Source organism: Schistocerca piceifrons, chromosome 3 (assembly GCF_021461385.2).
Source record: "Schistocerca piceifrons isolate TAMUIC-IGC-003096 chromosome 3, iqSchPice1.1, whole genome shotgun sequence".
Taxonomy (NCBI): domain Eukaryota; kingdom Metazoa; phylum Arthropoda; class Insecta; order Orthoptera; family Acrididae; genus Schistocerca; species Schistocerca piceifrons.
This window is the reverse complement of record NC_060140.1, coordinates 295,786,361-295,804,885: the sequence shown is the minus strand read 5'-3', so window position 1 is coordinate 295,804,885 and position 18,525 is coordinate 295,786,361. Positions and strand designations below refer to the sequence as shown.

At 40.2% G+C, this 18,525-nt stretch overlaps 1 protein-coding gene and 1 non-coding gene across 2 annotated transcripts; both read left to right on the top strand.

Moving 5' to 3' along the window:
* The first annotated feature begins 319 nt into the window (after positions 1–319).
* On the top strand, positions 320–394 carry Trnar-gcg. The gene has a single exon. It is a non-coding gene; the product is annotated as a tRNA-Arg (tRNA).
* Positions 395–4,079: 3,685 nt separating this feature from the next.
* On the top strand, positions 4,080–6,427 carry LOC124789799 (MFS-type transporter clz9-like). Its single transcript, XM_047257277.1, has 2 exons — positions 4,080–4,169; positions 4,469–6,427. Exon 2 carries the CDS (start codon positions 4,963–4,965, stop codon positions 5,953–5,955), a length of 993 nt encoding a protein of 330 aa, XP_047113233.1. The 5' UTR covers positions 4,080–4,169; positions 4,469–4,962; the 3' UTR covers positions 5,956–6,427.
* The last annotated feature ends 12,098 nt before the right edge of the window (positions 6,428–18,525 follow it).

Sequence of the window (18,525 nt, the reverse complement as noted above, 5' to 3'; positions counted from 1 at the left end):
TGTTACATATAGATTAGGAATTAGGATCTTTCTTAAATAATCTATCTAAAAATCCAGTAGACAGAATGAGATTTTCACTCTGCAGCGGAGTGTGCGCTGATATGAAACTTCCTGGCAGATTAAAACTGTGTGCTGGGCCGAGACTTGAACTTGGGACCTTTGCTTTTCGCGGGCAAATGCTCTACCAACTGAGCTACCCAAGCACGACTCACGCCCCGTCCTCACAGCTTCACTTCTACCAGTACCTCGTCTCCTACCTTCCAAACTTAACAGAAGCTCTCCTGGCAGAAGTGAAGATGTGAGGACGGGGCGTGAGTCGTGCTTGGGTAGCTCAGTTGGTAGAGCATTTGCCTGCGAAAAGCAAAGGTCCCGAGTTCAAGTCTCGACCCGGCACACAGTTTTAATCTGCCAGGAAGTTTCATCCAGTAGACAGTTTACCTAGTGGCTAACATCCAAGGGTCATGATAATGACTTGCTTGACTATGCTTGTCAATTTTTGTTGTCTTGGTAATGGTTATCATAGTAACATGGTGGTGGTTGGGGGTACAATATCTACCCCCCCCCCCCCCCACACACACACACAAAACGTAAAAAAAAGAAAAAAAAGAAGGAGAAGTGATCTTATAGTCAATTTCTGTGGTTTCCTAGTTCACTCGATGTGAATGACGGACGGGATGGTATATTATGCCTATGTTGTATTCCATTACAAGTCTACTTTATTACAGAATCCATCTGTTGAAATCCCCCCCCATCCCAAAAAAAGTTAAATCCTGGTAAAATACACTGGTGTCCAACATTAAAGCAACAAACTGCTATTTCCCTGTGCTGTGTGTAATTCACAGTATAATCATACAAAATGTCAACAGATGCATGGAGAGTCGTGTTCTTTAAGGAAGGTGTAATTCTGGTCAATGGACAACCACGTCAATGATGATGTTAGGGCACCTATCAAATGGGGTAGAGTTTGCCGGGTAGTACCACATCCATAATCACTGTGTATACGGTGACAGATGATGCAGTATGGCACAAAGAAGACGCCTACAGACTGTCGGTGGTGGAGGGCCACAAGAAGAATGGAAGCAGGACAGTCAGAAACTGATGTGGCCTGAAAGCTTAATGTGAATCATTCTGTTGTTTCTTGGATATGGCAACAATTTATAGAGACAGAAACAGTATCCTGAAGACCAGAGCATGGCCGCCCATGTGTGATATCAAAAGGAAAGGACTGTTATTTGGCCATAGAGATGCAACAGTACTGCCTTAGTACTGCACAGTAACTGACATCTGACGTCGCAGTATCCACTGGACGTTTTATATCGAGACAAACGGTGCACAGAATGCTTCAGCAGAGTAGACTTTATTGTCAGAGACCTTCTCTGTGTGTACCTCTGACACATCATCACAGAAGGGAACGTCTAGAGTGGAGTCATCAACAAGCCACCTGGGCAGTCGAACAGTGGTCAACGTTCTTTTCGCAGATGAGTTTCGATTTAGTCTGGGGAGTGATTCTTGAAGCATTCGCGTTTGGCGGGAATTGGAACACGATTTTGGAATACAAACATTGTGGAAAGAGACCGACATCGAGGAGGATCGTTAATGGTGTGGGCAGGGATTATGTTGACCACTCAAACGCCTCTTCATGAAATTGTATGGGTCAATTGGCAAGGTTTAACTGCTGTCAGGTATCGCTATGAGATCTTGAGATCTCAAGTGCGGTTGTTGCGAGATGGTGTGGGCCCAGACTTCGTACTGATGGACGATAATGCTCAACCTCATAGAGCATGGGTGGCTGATGTTTTCTTGGAAACGGAAGATACTGCGTGCATGGTGTCTGCTTGCTCTCCTGATATGAATCCCATAGAACACATCTGGGATGCACTAGGGAGATAGGTTGTATCACGTCAGCATCCACCAACCACTCCCCAAGACTTGCAAGCAACTCTGTAGGAGACTAATGACATAACACAGCATGCACTGTCGATGTTATGCCTGTATTGCAGCCAGATGTGGTAACACCCCATGCTGAGCGTGTTAACCTGTTTTCGAAATCTGTGTGCAAATCCCTTATGTTGGAAAAAACAAAGAACATTTTTGCCTACCGTTAAGCATGTTGCAGTTGTTTACATACTGTGTTCTTTACATTGTTTCTACTTTACTATCACCTGTTTACACCGTTTTGTGGCAAAATAAATGCAACCTTGCAACATTTCCATTTGTTGCTTCAATTTTGGATACCAGTGTATATACAAAATTTTACTGTGAACAATTACAGTTTCCATTTTTACCACAGGACCTCTGGGAATATGGGTGTTCGTCTTACAGAAAGCACACAAGACACCGAAAGCAACACTGCACAAGAAGAAATAAACACGCTGACACCTGCAGTACAACATACTACATCCAAAGCCTCTTCCCCTGGTCACAAAGGGAGAAAGTCCGTTTCCGAGCAAACTGAAACAGGCCGAGTGTGAAAAATGTTTGTTGGGCGTCCTGCAAACGAGTTTGCAACGACTACAGGTGAAGAGTCCTAGAGCTGATAATCCAGATAAAATGTTCTTGCTTTCGCAAATGCCCCTAATTAAGAACTTTAGCTCAGCTGACAAGATTGATTTTCAATTGAAATATTTACAATTGGTTCAGTCCTACACACAACCACAGCCATCCGGAATTACATCTGTGTGTGACTGATAATAATCTAATTCCACAAGCAGCACATCTACAATGGATTTTGAGGAAGAATCAGAAGAATCAATTCCATCCCTTTTTCTTTTGTAAACAAATAATAAAATAAGTAATAACACTTCACTTACCTCAGAGAAATTGGCAGATTTTTTTCACAGTCACGAAATCATGTGTTTCTTCCACTAACAGTGCTCAATACATTAGATAGCAGAGTTTCGTATGACGTAATAGACATCCTGTGATACTCAAAAAACTTTTCAGGGTTATTTTAAGTCTGTGGTGTAGTAGATTGAATTTTCTTCTCTCTGGTCTTTCCTCAAAAATTGGATGAATCCAAAAACTTCTTTGTCTGCACTGTCTCTGTAAAAACAGCAACAATACAGCACATATTATTGTTGAAAATCATTTACTTAATACATTCGTTTCTATACTTCAATGCTGTGATGTCACCCAGACAGGTCTGAAACGCTACTAAGCCACACATGGCAACATTCACGTCTTTGGACACTCTGCATTGAAAGAGGTTACTATACACACAGCCACCATCAGGCGATTTTTGATACCGCTTCATTTGACAATGAGCGTCCAGCATCGAAAAACGCAAATACGGCCTTAGCCTAAGAATTCTCTCAACTGCGGCCATCAACAACAGCTATCTTGTTTTTGAGTGAGATAGAAGACGTCAGATGATTGACATCAACGTATAAGCAGAACTCTTTCAGCATCTCTGTCCTTACCATGTATATTGAAAAATAATTAAATATTTTCATGATGACTGTTTCAATGTCAACAGTTAAAACTCCAGCAGTGCTCAATATAGTATTGTGGGGAATATGAGCAGGGCATCCAGTTCCTTCTACATGTTTTCTTAGTTTTTTTTTTAATTTGGTGAAAACATTCCGCTGGCCACATCGATAAAGCCCCCTGAAGTTGATACTGGTATTCTCTCCACAAAAAGTGATTAATTTATCGAATCGAATTCAATGGTGTCTTAAAGGGTCTACACAAAACTTTGTATTTGTCTCCGATGTTTTGTTATTCAGTGAATCAAACTTTAATTACTGAGATGTAACAGCTGCACATCCCACACAACACTTTCTGATCCACATGCCCTTTCTTGACAAAAGACCACTCTTTTGTGTAATCGTCCGAAAAGTGACACTTTCTCTTTCCATCCTTGGGCAGTTTTTATAAGCTAAGTTTATTAGATGGTAGACACTCGACAATAACACTTTCGTCATCGTAGTAGGGGAGAGCGGGGCAATGCCGTAAAGCGGGGTAATACCGTGCACCGCTTTATCCAATTTCCCAGAGAAGGCAAAGAGCGCTGCATGATGCTGCCACATAGCGGAAGTAACTATAATCAGATAGACACATACAGAGGGCCAGAGGGGTCTATATCGTTCAATAGCGCAGACGTCTTCGACAATCGGTTTCAACTGATTTCGACTGTTTTCTTATAAAATCTGAAGATAATAAGTCTAGAGGTGAGCGAAATATGTTAATAGCAACAATATTTAAAGTAGCTCTATTTAATTACGCATTTCTTGATCTTCTTTTAAACATCAAATGTTAGACGTTAAATTTCGTGATTGTTGGGTTAGAATTTACAATGGCGAGTCATGTTGCCTCGGGGCAATACGGTGCCTGATGCACGGTATTGGCCCGTGGTGAACGGTATTGCCCCATATGATAATTTGTTTTGGTATTTTCGTGAACTATATATTTGGAAGTGTGTGTGTATGTGTGTCATCTTACAAGTTTTCTTTCATTTTGTTAATCACAGATGGTGAGAAACAGAGCCAGAACCACAGAAAGGGGCAAAGAGTGGACGGGACATGAAATGAATTGCGCACTCCATGATGTTATAGAAAATGCAAAGCCACAGAAAGTAGCTACAAGAATGTACGGAATACCTCTTTCTACTTTAAGAGATAGGCTAAAAACAGGAGATTGCTCTAAATTGATTTGGGAAGAAAACCTATATTTTCAAAAGAACAGGAAGATGGCATAGGTAAGCATGTTCTTTTGCTAGCAGAGACATTTTATGGAATATAGTCGGTAAAGTTGAGGAGATCAGTTTATGAATATGCCGAGGCAAATAATACTGAGCATAATTTTAATAAAATATCAAAAAGAGCTGGACAGGATTGGCTCTCTGGGTTTCTTAGAAGAAATCCATCAGTCACCATTCGCAAACCTGAGGCTACTAGTCTCAATCGGATCTCAGCTTCTAATTCAAGTGAAGTTAAGCATTTTTTCTCGAATCTTACCACTGGGATGGATGTCCATAAGTTTGATGCCTCCAGAATTTACAATTTTGATGAGACAGGAATATCAACGGTTCAGAAGCCAGGAAAAATTTTAGCACCCAAAAGAGCTAAACAAGTTGGCTCAGCAACAAACTGGGAGCGTGGGAAAAATATTACAGTGTGTTGTGCAGTGAGTGCCAGTGGAGTACATGTACCTCCAATGTTTATTTTTCCAAGGCTTAGGATGACGCCGGCCCTACAGAGAGGAGGACCACCAAATTCAATATACGAAAGTAGCAAAAATGGTTGGATGACTGAGGAGCTCTTCCCAAAGTGGCTGAAACATTTTGCTAACTTTACCAAAGCCTCTAAGGACCACATCATTCTCTTGATTTTAGACAATCACACTAGCCATGTCTCTCTAGAAGCCTACAACTTTTGTAAAGACAATGGAATAGTAGTGGTAACACTGCCGCCTCACTGCTCACACAGGTTACAACCTTTAGATGTGGCCTTTTTCAGTAGCCTGAAGGCTGCATTTAATCAAGAATGTGACAGTTTTATGAGGTCTAATCCCCACCAGAAGAAAACTCCTTACGACATTTGTCCTATCTTTAGCAAAGCCTTCATGAGGATTGCTAATATTGAGAAGGGTATCTCTGGCTTTAGCAAAACAGGAATTTTCCCTCTAAATCCTTCCACATTTAATGACGAAGATTTCATGCGTGTGCACCCAGACGAAGAAATAGGCCTAGCTTTACCCGTTGTTGGTGATTGCAGCGCTAATAATGATGAAAGTAGTAACACAGTTGTGCTCTGTTCTTCAAAGACAGCGACTGGTGTCCCTGATGATAGAGACAAAGCCTTAGGACTACACGTTCAGTCTGAAGTTGGGCTACAATTCAAAGATATTTCTCCCTTACCAGGACCTCTTAAACTGAAGAAAACTGCCAGACATCATTCCTCAATTTTTACTTTGACTCCTAAAAAAGCTAGTTTACAAAAAGCAGCAGAGAGCTAAAAAGCAAAATTAATAAATAGAGAAAGAAAATCAGTGCTAAAGCCTAAGGGAAAAAGCAAGTTCAGAGAGTTTGCTTCAAAGATAAGACCTCATAAATTTGAAACAAAGAAATGTGGGCGAAATCTTTCTTTTGATTCTTCATTGGCTGATGATTTGGACCTACCATTGCACAAACTGTGTAGTGATAATGAGATGGATGACGCTGACCCTTTCGGAGAAACTAGTGTTAGGCCTACGAGCAAGAATGGAACTTTTAGGGACGACGACTCTGTTTGCATGCTTTGCGGAGAGTTTAGGAAAAACAGGGAGCTGTGGTTTCGATGTGTGATTTGCAGTGGATGGGTTCATTCAGAGTGTAATGCATGTGACACAGCTGAAAACAATATTTGCGACTACTGCCATTAAACAGGGGATAAATGTGTTCAGAGACAAGTTGACACCATAATCCAATAATTTTGATTTACCAGTAAAAGGATTTTCTGTCTTTAGAAACTTTAATAAGTTGTAAAATTTATGTTTTTCAATTCTAAATAAATTCTGAATTTCGAATTTCTTAATTTGATTTAATTTTACAGAGTTTTTGTCATTTTATGTGCTATGCTGTATCATAAGATATATTGCGCGGTATTACCCCACCCCTCGGAGTAATACCATGCACCGAGCGAGGTGGCGCAGTGGTTAGACACTGGACTCGCATTCGGGAGGACGACGGTTCAATCCCGCGTCCGGCCATCCTGATTTAGGTTTTCCGTGATTTCCCTAAATCGCTCCAGGCAAATGCCAGGATGGTTCCTTTCAAAGGGCACGGCCGACTTCCTTCCCCGTCCTTCCCTAATCCGATGAGACCGATGACCTCGCTGTCTGGTCTCCTTCCCCAAAACAACCAACCAACCAACCAATACCATGCAACGTAACGTAACACTTTTGTAAAATAGCTGTAGGAACGTAAATCGATTTAATACAGCAAATATGAACCCATAAACGTGTGGGGCATTGGTTTCTTGCCCAAAAAAAGGTGTTCAGCATTTCAATTGAGTTCGAAAAATACGAAATATTTGAAAAATGGCTTACATGCACGGTATTTCCCCGCTCTCCCCTACACGTCACTACAAACTTCACATCCTGTATACCTGCAGAAAACACATCAAACATCACTAACTTGCACACATTGTTAATATCATTTGGAAATGGTCATCTTACCAGATCGCTATTCAAATGGGAACTGCCCGATTATTCCATGTAGCACTGTTTAAATAGTTCCAGACCTTTACTACTGGAGGCATTTTTCCCACATGGTGGTGGTGTATCTAGGTGTGTGCGTCGTCAATAAAGGATACACAACATGCAGCGACATCTGTGAGACGACCTTGTCAACAGAAACTTGTTGAGGTAAGTAAAATTGAGGCTGCATTTACATGTTGTGCCAACAGGTGGCATTACTTCAATACTTGAGCCAAGCTCGTAACAGCATTTTGCAAAATCAGACAATATTGGGTCTTGTCGGGATGTCGGAACAAGGAGGTCCATAGCAGTGATGGTCCCAGTATATTGAGACAGATGGCAATCCTACACGTGCCAGTGGTGCGCAATATTTAATTTTCAGCAATGTAGATGATACTTACTTATGCAACTTTCAGTGACTATAAACAATTTATCAAAGGAACATTCTAAAAATGTGGTTTGTTAAAAATAAACTTGAAAAGAAAAGAAACTTTTGTTATGAGATTAGTATTAAGTTGATGTACGTATCGTAAACATACTGAATAATTTGTTGTAAATCATGTTATTCTTTACATCTTCTTGTTAAGCTGTATACAAAATGATATGTAACACATGTTTTCCTTTGTAATACTGACGGAAAATGTGATTAGCGTAGCAGTCAATTGCAAACCCAATGATCCTTTTTGCAGAAGTGTAATTTATGTTTTTCGGTGTATGTAATGTTCCATTGAGTTGATTTAAAAAATAGTGGCACCGAGTTGTTGTGGTATTGGTGTAGCTATGCCATGAAAGGCTTTGTGCACATCTACATTATCGTTCTCTATTGTTTTCTCTCTCCGTCATTCTCTGTCTCTGTCCTTTTGAGAGTAGACTCATGGAATGGGGGGAAAATTAGTACTGAGCTCACTAGGCACATGTGGCTCTATAGTACAGATGTGCTATTTAAAATTTTGCCCATTATTTTTATGATAGATACGATGTACTTGTTTTACTTTGTAAATCTTTAGATACTATGTGTTAATTAGAAATATGATATGTGCTGTAACCCGATTTATTTTCTGTTATGATGTATTTATTCTGAGTTAATGCCATTTGGGAAAGGTGGCAGAGAGTAAACAGTTGTGTAGGAGCACTGTCTTTGGATGTGAATGTGACGTCTAGAACAGTAGAACAGGAGCAGACACAAGCTCAGGGCATTACTGTTGCCCACAGAGTGGGAAACTGCCCCTAAAAGGTGGAGGAATCAGCAATGATCAACTACATGAGAAGGCAGAAGGCAATGGAAACCACTGCATTAAAGACGCACAATGTGTGTCCACAGGACATGTGGCCTGTAATTGATTTGTCACGTTGATCTCTCCACTGGCAAAAGATTCCAGTGTATCCCCCATTCAAATCTGGGAGGGGACTGTGAAGGGGAAGGTGATCATGACAAAAAGATTGAATAACCAAAGAGAAGATAATGTTTACAAGTCAGGGAATGGAATGTCAGAAGTTTGAATGTGGTGGGACAGCTAGGAAATCTGAAAAGGGAAGTGCTATGGCTCAATCTACATGTAGTGGAGGTCTGTGAAGTGAAATAGGAAGACAAGGATTTCTGGTCAAACAAGTATAGGGGGAGTAGGATTCATTACGAGTACAAAGGTAGGGCAGAGTGAGTTACATGAAGAGTTCAGTGACAGTGTTGTTTTCATCAGAAATGACAGCACACCACCACCACCACCAACAACAACAACAACAATAGTTCAGGTATATATGCCAACATTGCAAGCAGAGAATGAAAGGATAGAGAAAGTATGTGAGGTTATTGAGTGGGTAATTCAGTATGTGAAAGGAGATGAAAATCTAATATTCAGGAGGGGGGATTTGCAATGTGTTTGTAGTGAAGTGAGCAGAAGAAATGGTTATGGGTGATATGGGCTTGGTAGTATGAATGAGATAGGAGAAAGACTAATTGAGTTCTTCAATAAATATCAGCTAGTAATAGTGAATACTCTGTTCAAGAATCACAAGAGGAGGAGCTACACTTGGAAAACGCCAGTAGATTCAGGAAGATCATGGTCAGGCAGAGATTCTCAAATCAGACACTGGATTGTAAAGTGTAGCCAGGAGGATATAAAGACTCAGATCACAATTTAGTAATGATGAATAGTAGGCTGAAGTTTAAGTGGTTAGTCAGAAGGAACCAATATGCAAAGAAGTACTAAGGAATGAAAAGGTACACTTTAAGTTCTCAGAGGCTGTAGACTGATAGCTTAGTAAACAGTTCAGTTGAAGAGGAATGGGCATCTCTAGAAAGGTCAATCACAGAAGTAAAAAGTTGGTACAAGGGAGGTAACTGCAAAGAAACCATGGGTAGCAGGAGAAATACTTCAGTTGACAGATGAAAGAAAGAAGAAAAATATTCTCAGGGAAATTCAGGAACACAGAAATACAAGTCACTTAGGAATGAAATAAATGGGAAGTGCAGGAAAGCTAAGGTGAAACGACTGCATGAAAAATGTGAAGAAGTCAAAAAAGAAATGGTGGTCAGAAGGACTGACTCAGCATGTAGAAAAGAGAAAATAACCTTCAGTGAAACTAAAAGCAATGGCACTAACATTAAGAGTGCAATGGGAATTCCACTGTTAAATGCAGAGGAAAGAGTGGATAGGTGAAAAAGAGCACATTGAAGGTCTCTGTGAGGGGGAAGACTTGTCTGATGATGTGTGAGAAGAAAAAAACAGGAGTCGGTATAGACAAGATAGGGTATCGAGTATTAGAATCAGAATTTAAAAGATTTCTGGAAGATTTAAAATGAAATAAGTCATAAGGGATAGATAACATTCCATCTGAATTTCTAAAATCATTGGGGAAAGTGACAACAGAATGACTATTCACATTGGTGTGTAGAATGTTTGAATCTGGCGACATACCATCTGACTTTTGGAAAAACATCATCCACACAATCCCAAAGATCGCAAGAGCCGACAAGTGTGAACATTATTGCACAATCAGCTTAGCAGCTCATGCATCCAAGTTGCTGACAACAATAATACACAGAAAAATGAAAAAGAAAACTGAGGATCTGTTGTATGACAATCATTTTGGCTTTAGGAAAGATAAGGCACCAAGCAGTTCTGATGGTACGCATGATAATGGAAGCAAGACTGAAGAAAAATGGAGATATGTTCATAGGAACTGTCAACTTGGAAAATGTGTTTGACAGTGTAAAGTAGTGCAAGGTGTTCAAAATTTGGAAAAATGGCGGTGATGTATAGGGAGACAAGTGTAATATACAACATGGACAAGAATCACAAGGGAACAATAAGACTGAAAGATCAAGAACAAAGTGCTCAGATTAAAAAGAATGTAAGGTGGGAACGTAGTTTTTCACCCCTACTGTCCAACTATACGAGGGGCATTTGAAAAGGCCGTTCAAAGTCCGAGAGATGGCACCACTGGCGCTTATTGAGGTCATGTTTAGTTAGCAGCATCTTTGGAAGAACACACAAGTTTCAGCCATATTGGTCTATTTCTTTGTGTTTGGCATTCGTGTGAATCAAGAAAGTTGAGTGATTGTCAAAAAATGGACGAAAAAGAATTTCGTGTGGTGATTAAACATTACTTTATGAAAGGCAAAACGCCTCAGGAGGCTAAAGAGAAGCTTGATAAACATTACAGTGACTTTGCACCTTCGATTAGGACAGTTTATAAGTGGTTTCCAAATTTTCGGAATGGCCATATGGGCACAAGTGTTGCTGAACTTTCTGGATGCCCTGTGGAGGTTATGACTCCAGACATCATTGATAAAATCCATGATATGATGATGGATGACAGAGGAGTTAAGGTGCGTGAGATTGCTAGTGCTGTGGGCATCTCAAATGAGTGGGTACATAATATTTTGCATAAACATTCGGACATGAGAAAGCTATCTGCAAGATGGGTTCTGCGATTGCTCATGCTTGACCAAAAACGGAATCGTGTGAAGTGTTGCAAGGATGGTTTGCAGTTGTTCAGAAAGAATCCGCAGGACTTTAAGTGTCGTTTCATCACTGTGGATGAAACATGGATACATTACTATACCCCTGAGATCAAACAACAATCGAAACAATGGGTTACCAAGGGAGAATCTGCACCATAAAAGGCGAAGACCATTCCTTTGGCCAGAAAGGTTATGGCGACTGTCTTTTGGGATTCGCAAGGGATAATCCCCATCGACTATCTGGAAAAGAGTAAAACTCATACAGGTGCATATTATTCATTGTTATTGGACCATTTGAAAACCGAGCTGCCAGAAAAACGCCAGCAATTGGACCACAAAAAAGTCCTTTTCCATCAAGTCAATGCACCAGCACACACCTCAGCAGTTGTGGTTGCAAAATTATTGGAAATAGGATTCCAACTCGTTTCACATCCCCCCCTATTCTCCAGACTTGGCTCCCTTGGACTACTATTTGTTCCCCAATTTGAAGAAATGGCTGGTGGGGCAAAGGTTTTAGTCAAACAGGAGGTGATTGCAGCAACTAGTAGCTATTTTGCAGACTCGGATGATTCCTATTATTCAGAAGGGATCAACAAATTAGAACAGTGCTGGACGAAGTGTATAAGTCTAAAAGGAGACTATGTCAAAAAATAAAAAAAGTGTGCTCCAAACACATAAGTAGTTTTTATTTTTGCATGGACTTTTCAAATGCCCCCTCATACATTGGAAAAGGAATGACAAAAATAAAAGAAAGGTTCAGGACTGGAATTAAAATTCAAGGTGAAAGGATATTGATGATAAGATTTGCTGATGATACAGCTCTCCTCACTGACAGTGAAGAATTACAGAACTGTTGAATGGAATGAATAATCTAATGAGTACAGAGTATTGTTTGGGGGTAAATCAATGAATGACAAAAGTAATGAGAAATAGCAGAAATGAGAACAGCAAGAAACTTAGCAGCAGAATTGGTGATGAAGTACATGAAGTTAAGGAATTCTGCTGCCTAGCCAGCAGAATAACCCATGATGGACAGACCAAGGAAGACATTAAAAAGCAGACCAGCACCGGGAAAAGGGCATTCTTGGCCAAGAGAAGTCTACTAATATCAAATGGAGGCCATAATTTGAGGAAGAAATTTCTGAGAATGTACATTTGAAGTGCACCATTACATGTTAGAGAAAGATGGGCTATGGGAAAACCTGAACAGAAAAGAAGCATTTGAGATGTAGTGCTAAATAAGAATGTTGAAAAATAGATAGATGGATAAGATAAGAAATGAGGAGGTTCTCTGCATAATCAGAGAGGAAAGGAATATGGAAAAAAACTGACAAGGAGAAGGGACAGGATGGTAAGACATCCGTTAAGACATCAGGAAATAACTTCCACGGAACTCGAGGGAGCTGTAGAGAGTAAAAACTGTGGAGGAAGACAGAGATTGGAATACACCCAGCAAATAATTGTGATGTTGGTTGCAAGTGCGCTACTCTGAGATGAAAGGGTTGGCACAGGAGAGGAATTCATGGTGGACTGCATGAAATCAGCCAGAAGAATGATGATAAACCAACATGGCTTCCGACAAAAAAATACAGGTGCCCAGGTAGGTACCATGTTCTTTGAATTCTGGAGTGCATTTGATGCAGCTCTGCACTGTCACTTTATGAATACAATAAGAATGTATGGAATATCAGACCAACTGTGTGTTTGGATTGAAGAACTTTTAGCAAACAGAACACAGCATGTCAATCTGAACAACTAGAAGTCTTCAGACATAAATGTAACTTCAGGCATGATTAAGGGGAGTGTTATAGGACAATTACTTTTCACAATGTATATGACCTAGCAGGTAATGTCGGAAATGAGGCTTTCTGTGGCTGATGCTGTTGTGTATGCAGAAGTCACGACACTAGAAAATTTTAGCAAAATGCAGGAAGTCGTTTGGAGAATTGATGCTTGATGTAGGGAGTAGCAATTGACCCTCAACATAAACAAATGTAATTCATTGTGGATACATAGATAGAAACACACTTTACTATATAATTACAAAATTGCAGATTATTACTGGAAGCAGTTACTTCCATAAAATATCTAAGAGTATGCCTAGGAAGCGATTTGATGTGGAACGACCACGTAAAATTAATCACAAGTGAGGCAGATGCCAGACTGAGAAATGTAATTCAGCAATAAAGGCAGCAGTAGCTTACAAAACGCTTATTTGACTAATGCTTAAATATTGCTCACCAGTATGGGGACTCTACCAGATAGGACTGATAGAGGAAATAGAGAAGCTCCAAAGAAGAGCAACATGTTTCATTACAATTTAATTTAGTAAGTGGGAAAGTGCCATTGAGGTGCTCAGACAACTCCTGCAGCAGATACTGCAAGAGAGGCATTCTGCATCACAGTATGGTCTACTGTCAAAGTGCCGAGAGCATATGTTTCTACAAGGATCAACTAATATATTGCTTCCTGCTACATGTGGAAAAACCATCAACATACACTTAGAGAGATTAGAGTTCACCTGTAGGCTTACCAGCAATTATTCTTCCTACAAACCATGTATCTGGAACGGGATAAGGGGAAAGTGACACTGGTACGAACCCTTTGCCCCGCACACCATAAGGTGGCTTGTGGAGTATAAATGTACATGTAGATATCATTGCAATGACTTAGATGCAAGGCCTACTACCTACTTGGGTCTTGTCAAAGGCATCTCCTATCGCGTCAAAGGCAGGGCTTCATGTGAAAACACCTATGTGATTTACAAACTAAGCTGTAACTGCCATGTTGCCTTCTGCACAGGCATGACTACTAACAAGCTGTCTGTCCACTACCAAACTATGGGCAAGAGACAGCTCGATTACCCAGTTGCTGAACATGCTGTTGGACATGATGTGCTTCACTTCAAGGATTGCTTCATTGTCTGCGTCATCTGCATCTTCCATACCAACACCAGGAATTCTGAACTGCGCAATTGGGAACTCACCATAAACACATCCTTTGTTCCTCTAATCCCCTGGTCTTAACCTTCACTAGTCCATTTCCTTTACCTATCTAATCCCTTCCCTTCTCCCACTCCAGCACTACTAACACCTTCTGTTTCACCAACACAGCTACGAGTCTTTCGCCCTTCTCCACGCCTCTCTCTCCCTCTGACTTTCCCTCCCCCTTCCCCCACCCCTCCCCCACTATCAACACACTCCTGACTCTGCACCTAGCAAGGCTGTCCTGTCCCTATCACATTCCGGCATGCTCCCACAAGCAGCACATCATATTCTCCCCCCATCATACCCTGTTGCAAGTCTTTGTGAAACATTTGCAATTTGTTACAAAGAAAAAACAAATAAACAAAGAATAAGTGGGCAAAAATGCTCAAAATCCGCAACTATAACATGAAGAATTACAAATGAGAATAAGTTAACTTACAATATAAGTAACAGAAAGCCACCTTGCCCCTTCCAGCATCACTGTCTTCCTGACAAACATTGAGGCCCCTTCTCTTCCAATGATACCCTGTGTATATAAACTTCAGTGCCAAATAAATATTTTTCTCCCTTAACAGAGCCGACTTATCCACAGTTTAAACAATTGTTATTAAAAACCTTTTTATATATTTATAATCTTATTTGGGCTAATATAACAATGAAAACAATCAATTTTTGACCAAATAAGGTAATTGGACAGATTGGTGAGATTACCTTATACTCTTTTTTGTATGTACAGTGGGCTTTCCTCCTCCAGGTGGTGTAAAATCCAAGTTCCTGCTTGAGGGTAGATTCACACTTTACAAAATACACAGTTAAAACATTAAAAAAACTTTTAAAATGATGACACTCACATAGGCTGTCAAATGGAACATAACAGTTCAACATTTTTTGGGAAGTGACTTACACCATAAGTGAACCTCTTCTCACCACACTCTACATCTACATGGATACTCTGCAAGTCAGACTTAAGTGACTGGCAGAGGGTTTATCGAACCACCTTCACAATAATTCTCTATTACTCTACTCTTGAACAGAGTGTGTAACAAGCGAACACCTATAGCTTTCCGTGCAAGATCCGATTTCCCTTATTTTACTATGATGATGGCTTCTCCCTACGTAGGTTGACATCAACAAAATATTTTTGCATTTGGAGGAGAAAGTTGGTAACTGAAATTTTGCGAGAAGATTCTGCCGCTGTGAAAAATGCCCTGTTGTCCATCCCAAATCCTGTATCATGACATGACTCTCTCTCTCTCTCTCTCTCTCTCTCTCTCTCTCCTATTACAAGATAACACAAAATGTGCTGCTCTTCATTGAACTTTCTCGATGTACTCCATTAATCCTGTCTGGTAAGGATCCCAGACTACGCAGCAGTACTCCAAAAGAGGGCGGTCAAGCGTAGTGTAGGCAGTCTCTTTAGTAGATCTGTTATATTTTGTAAATGTTCTACCAGCAAAACACTCCTTGGTTTGTCTTCCCTACAACATTTTCTATGTATTTTTTCTGGTTTAAATTGTTTGTAACTGTAATTCCTAGGTATTTAGTTGAATTTATGGCCTTTAGATAAGACCGATTTATCATGTAAATGGAGTGCACTCGTGAATGACCCCACACTTTTTATTATTTAGGGTCAATTGACAATTTTTGCACCATTCAGATATCTCTTCTAAATCATTTGGCAGTTAGTTTTGATCTTCTGATGAGTTTACTAGATGATAAACAACAGCATCATCAGCAAACAATCTAAGACAGCTGCTCAGATTGTCTCCTAAATCGCTTATACAGTGAAGGAACAGCAGAGGGCCTGTAACACTACCTTGGGGAATGCCAGAAATCCCTTCTGTGGTTGTGTATGATTATTAAGTATGGAACCGCTGCATCAGCATTCTCTGAAAGGAACCTAATTGGTACACAGTCTGGACCAGAAGGCTTGATGACTTTCCGTAAATTACTATGAACCGTGACCTCACTCAGAGGAAATCATGAATCCAGTCACATAACTGAGATGATATTCCATACGCAAGCAATTTCACTAGAAGCCACTTGTGTGGTACAGTGTCAAAAGGCTTTTGGAGATCTAGAAATATGGAATTAATCCCTTGTCAATACCAGTCAACACTTTGTTTGTGTAAAGAGCTAGTTGTGTTTCACAAGAATGATGTTTTCTAAGCCCGTGTTGACTGTGTGTCAATAGACCATTCTCTTCGAGGTAATTCATAATGTTTGAACACTATATATGTTCCAAAATCCTGCTGCATATTGACGTTAGTGATATGGGCCTGTAATTTAGTGGAATCCTACTCCCTTTCTTGAATATTGGTGTGACATGTGCAACTTTCCAGTCTTTTGGGTACGGATCTGTCATCGAGCAAGTGGTTGTGTATGATTATTAAGTATGGAACCACTGCATCAGCATTCTCTGAAAGGAACCTAATTGATACACAGTCTGGACCAGAAGACTTGTTTTTATTAAGTGATTTAAGTTGCTTCACTATTCCTTGTTTTAGTGGTGTTTGAGTCTTTCTATCTTCTTATTCCTTATTTTATTATTTGAAATGAACCGTGGACCTTGCCATTGGTGGGGAGGCTTGTGTACCTCAGCGAGGTGTGCCATAAGCGCAACCACAACAGAGGGGTATCTGTTGAGAGGCCAGACAAATGTGTGGTTCCTGAAGAGGGGTAGCACCATTTTCAGTAGTTGCAGAGGCAACAGTCTGGATGACTGATTGGTCTGGCCTTGTAACATTTACCACAACAGCCTTGCTGTGCTGCTACTGCGAACGGCTGAAAGCAAGCGGAAACTACAGCCGCAATTTTTCCCTAAGGCCTGCAGCTTTATCGTATGGTAAAACGATAATTGTGTTCTCTTGGGTGAAATATTCTGGAGGTAAAAAAGTCCCCTATTTGAATCTCCGGATAGGGACTACTCAGATGGATGTCATCATCAGCAGAAACAAAACTGGCGTTCTATGGATCGGAGCGTGGAATATCAGATTCCTTAATTGGGCATGTAGGTTAGAAAATTTAAGAAGGCAAATGAAGAGGTTAAAGTTAGATATAGTGAGAATTAGTGAAGTTTGGTGGCAGGAGGAACAAGACTTCTGGTCAGGTGAATACAGGATTATAAATACAAAATCAAATAGGGGTAACGCAGGAGTAGGTTCAATAATGAATAAAAAAATTAGGAGTGTGGGTGAGCTACTATGAAGAGCATAGTGAACGCATTATTTTAGCCAACATAGACATGAAGCCCACACCACCCACAGTAGTACAAGTTTATATGCCAACTAGCTCTGCAGGTGACAAATAGATTGAAGAAATGTATGATGAGATAAAAGAAATTATTCAGATAGTGATGGGAGACGAAAATTTAAGTCATGGGTGACTGAAATTCTGGAATTTGATAGTAGGAAAAGGAACAGAAGGAAAAGTAGTAGGTGAATATGGAATGGGGTTAAGGAATGAAAGAGGAAGCCACCTGGTAGAATTTTGCACAGAGCATAACTTAATCATAGCCAACACTTGGTTCAAGAATCATGAAAGAAGGTTGTATACATGGAAGAGGCCTGGAGACACTGAAGGGTTTCAGATAGATTGTATACTGGCATGACAGAGATTTAGGAACCAGGTTTTAAATTGTAAATGGACTGTGTCTTGAAAGGAGGATATAAGATAAACATTAACAAAAGCAAAATGAGGATAATGGAATTTAGTTGAATTAAATCAGGTGATGCTGAGGGAAATAGAATAGGAAATGAGACACTCAAAGTTGTAGATGAGTTTTGCTATCTGGGCAGCAGAATAACTGATGATGGTCGAAGTAGAGAGGATATAAATTATAGACTGGCAACGGCAAGAAAAGAATTTCTAAAGAAGAGAAATTTGTTAACATCGAGTATAGATTTAAGTGTCAGAAAGTCTTTTCTGAAAGTATTTATATAGAGTGTAACCATGTATGGAAGTGAAACATGTACGATAAATAGTTTAGACAAGAAGAGAATAGAAGCTTTCGAAATGTGGTGCTACAGAAAAATCCTGAAGATTAGATGAGTAGATCATGTAATGAGGAGGTACTGAACAGAATTGGGGAGAATAGGAATTCGTGTCACAACTTGACTAGAAGAAAGGATCGGTTGGTAGGACATGTTTTAAGGCATCAAGGGATCGCCAATTTAGTATTGGAGGGCAGCGTGGAGGGTAAAAATCATAGAGGGAGACCAAGAGATGAATACACTAAGCTGATTCAGAAGGATGTAAGTTGCAGTAGGTACTTGCAGATGAAGAGGCTTGCACAGGATAGAGTAGCATGGAGAGCTGCACCAAACCACTCCCTGCACTGAAGACCACAACAACACAGCATTATTTGCTTTGCTTCTGTGAAACATTTCAAACATTCTG

Coding starts and splice junctions, on each gene's coding strand:
- LOC124789799 (XM_047257277.1), top strand. CDS start 4,963: ATGGATGTCCATAAGTTTGATGCCTCCAGAATTTACAATTTTGATGAG.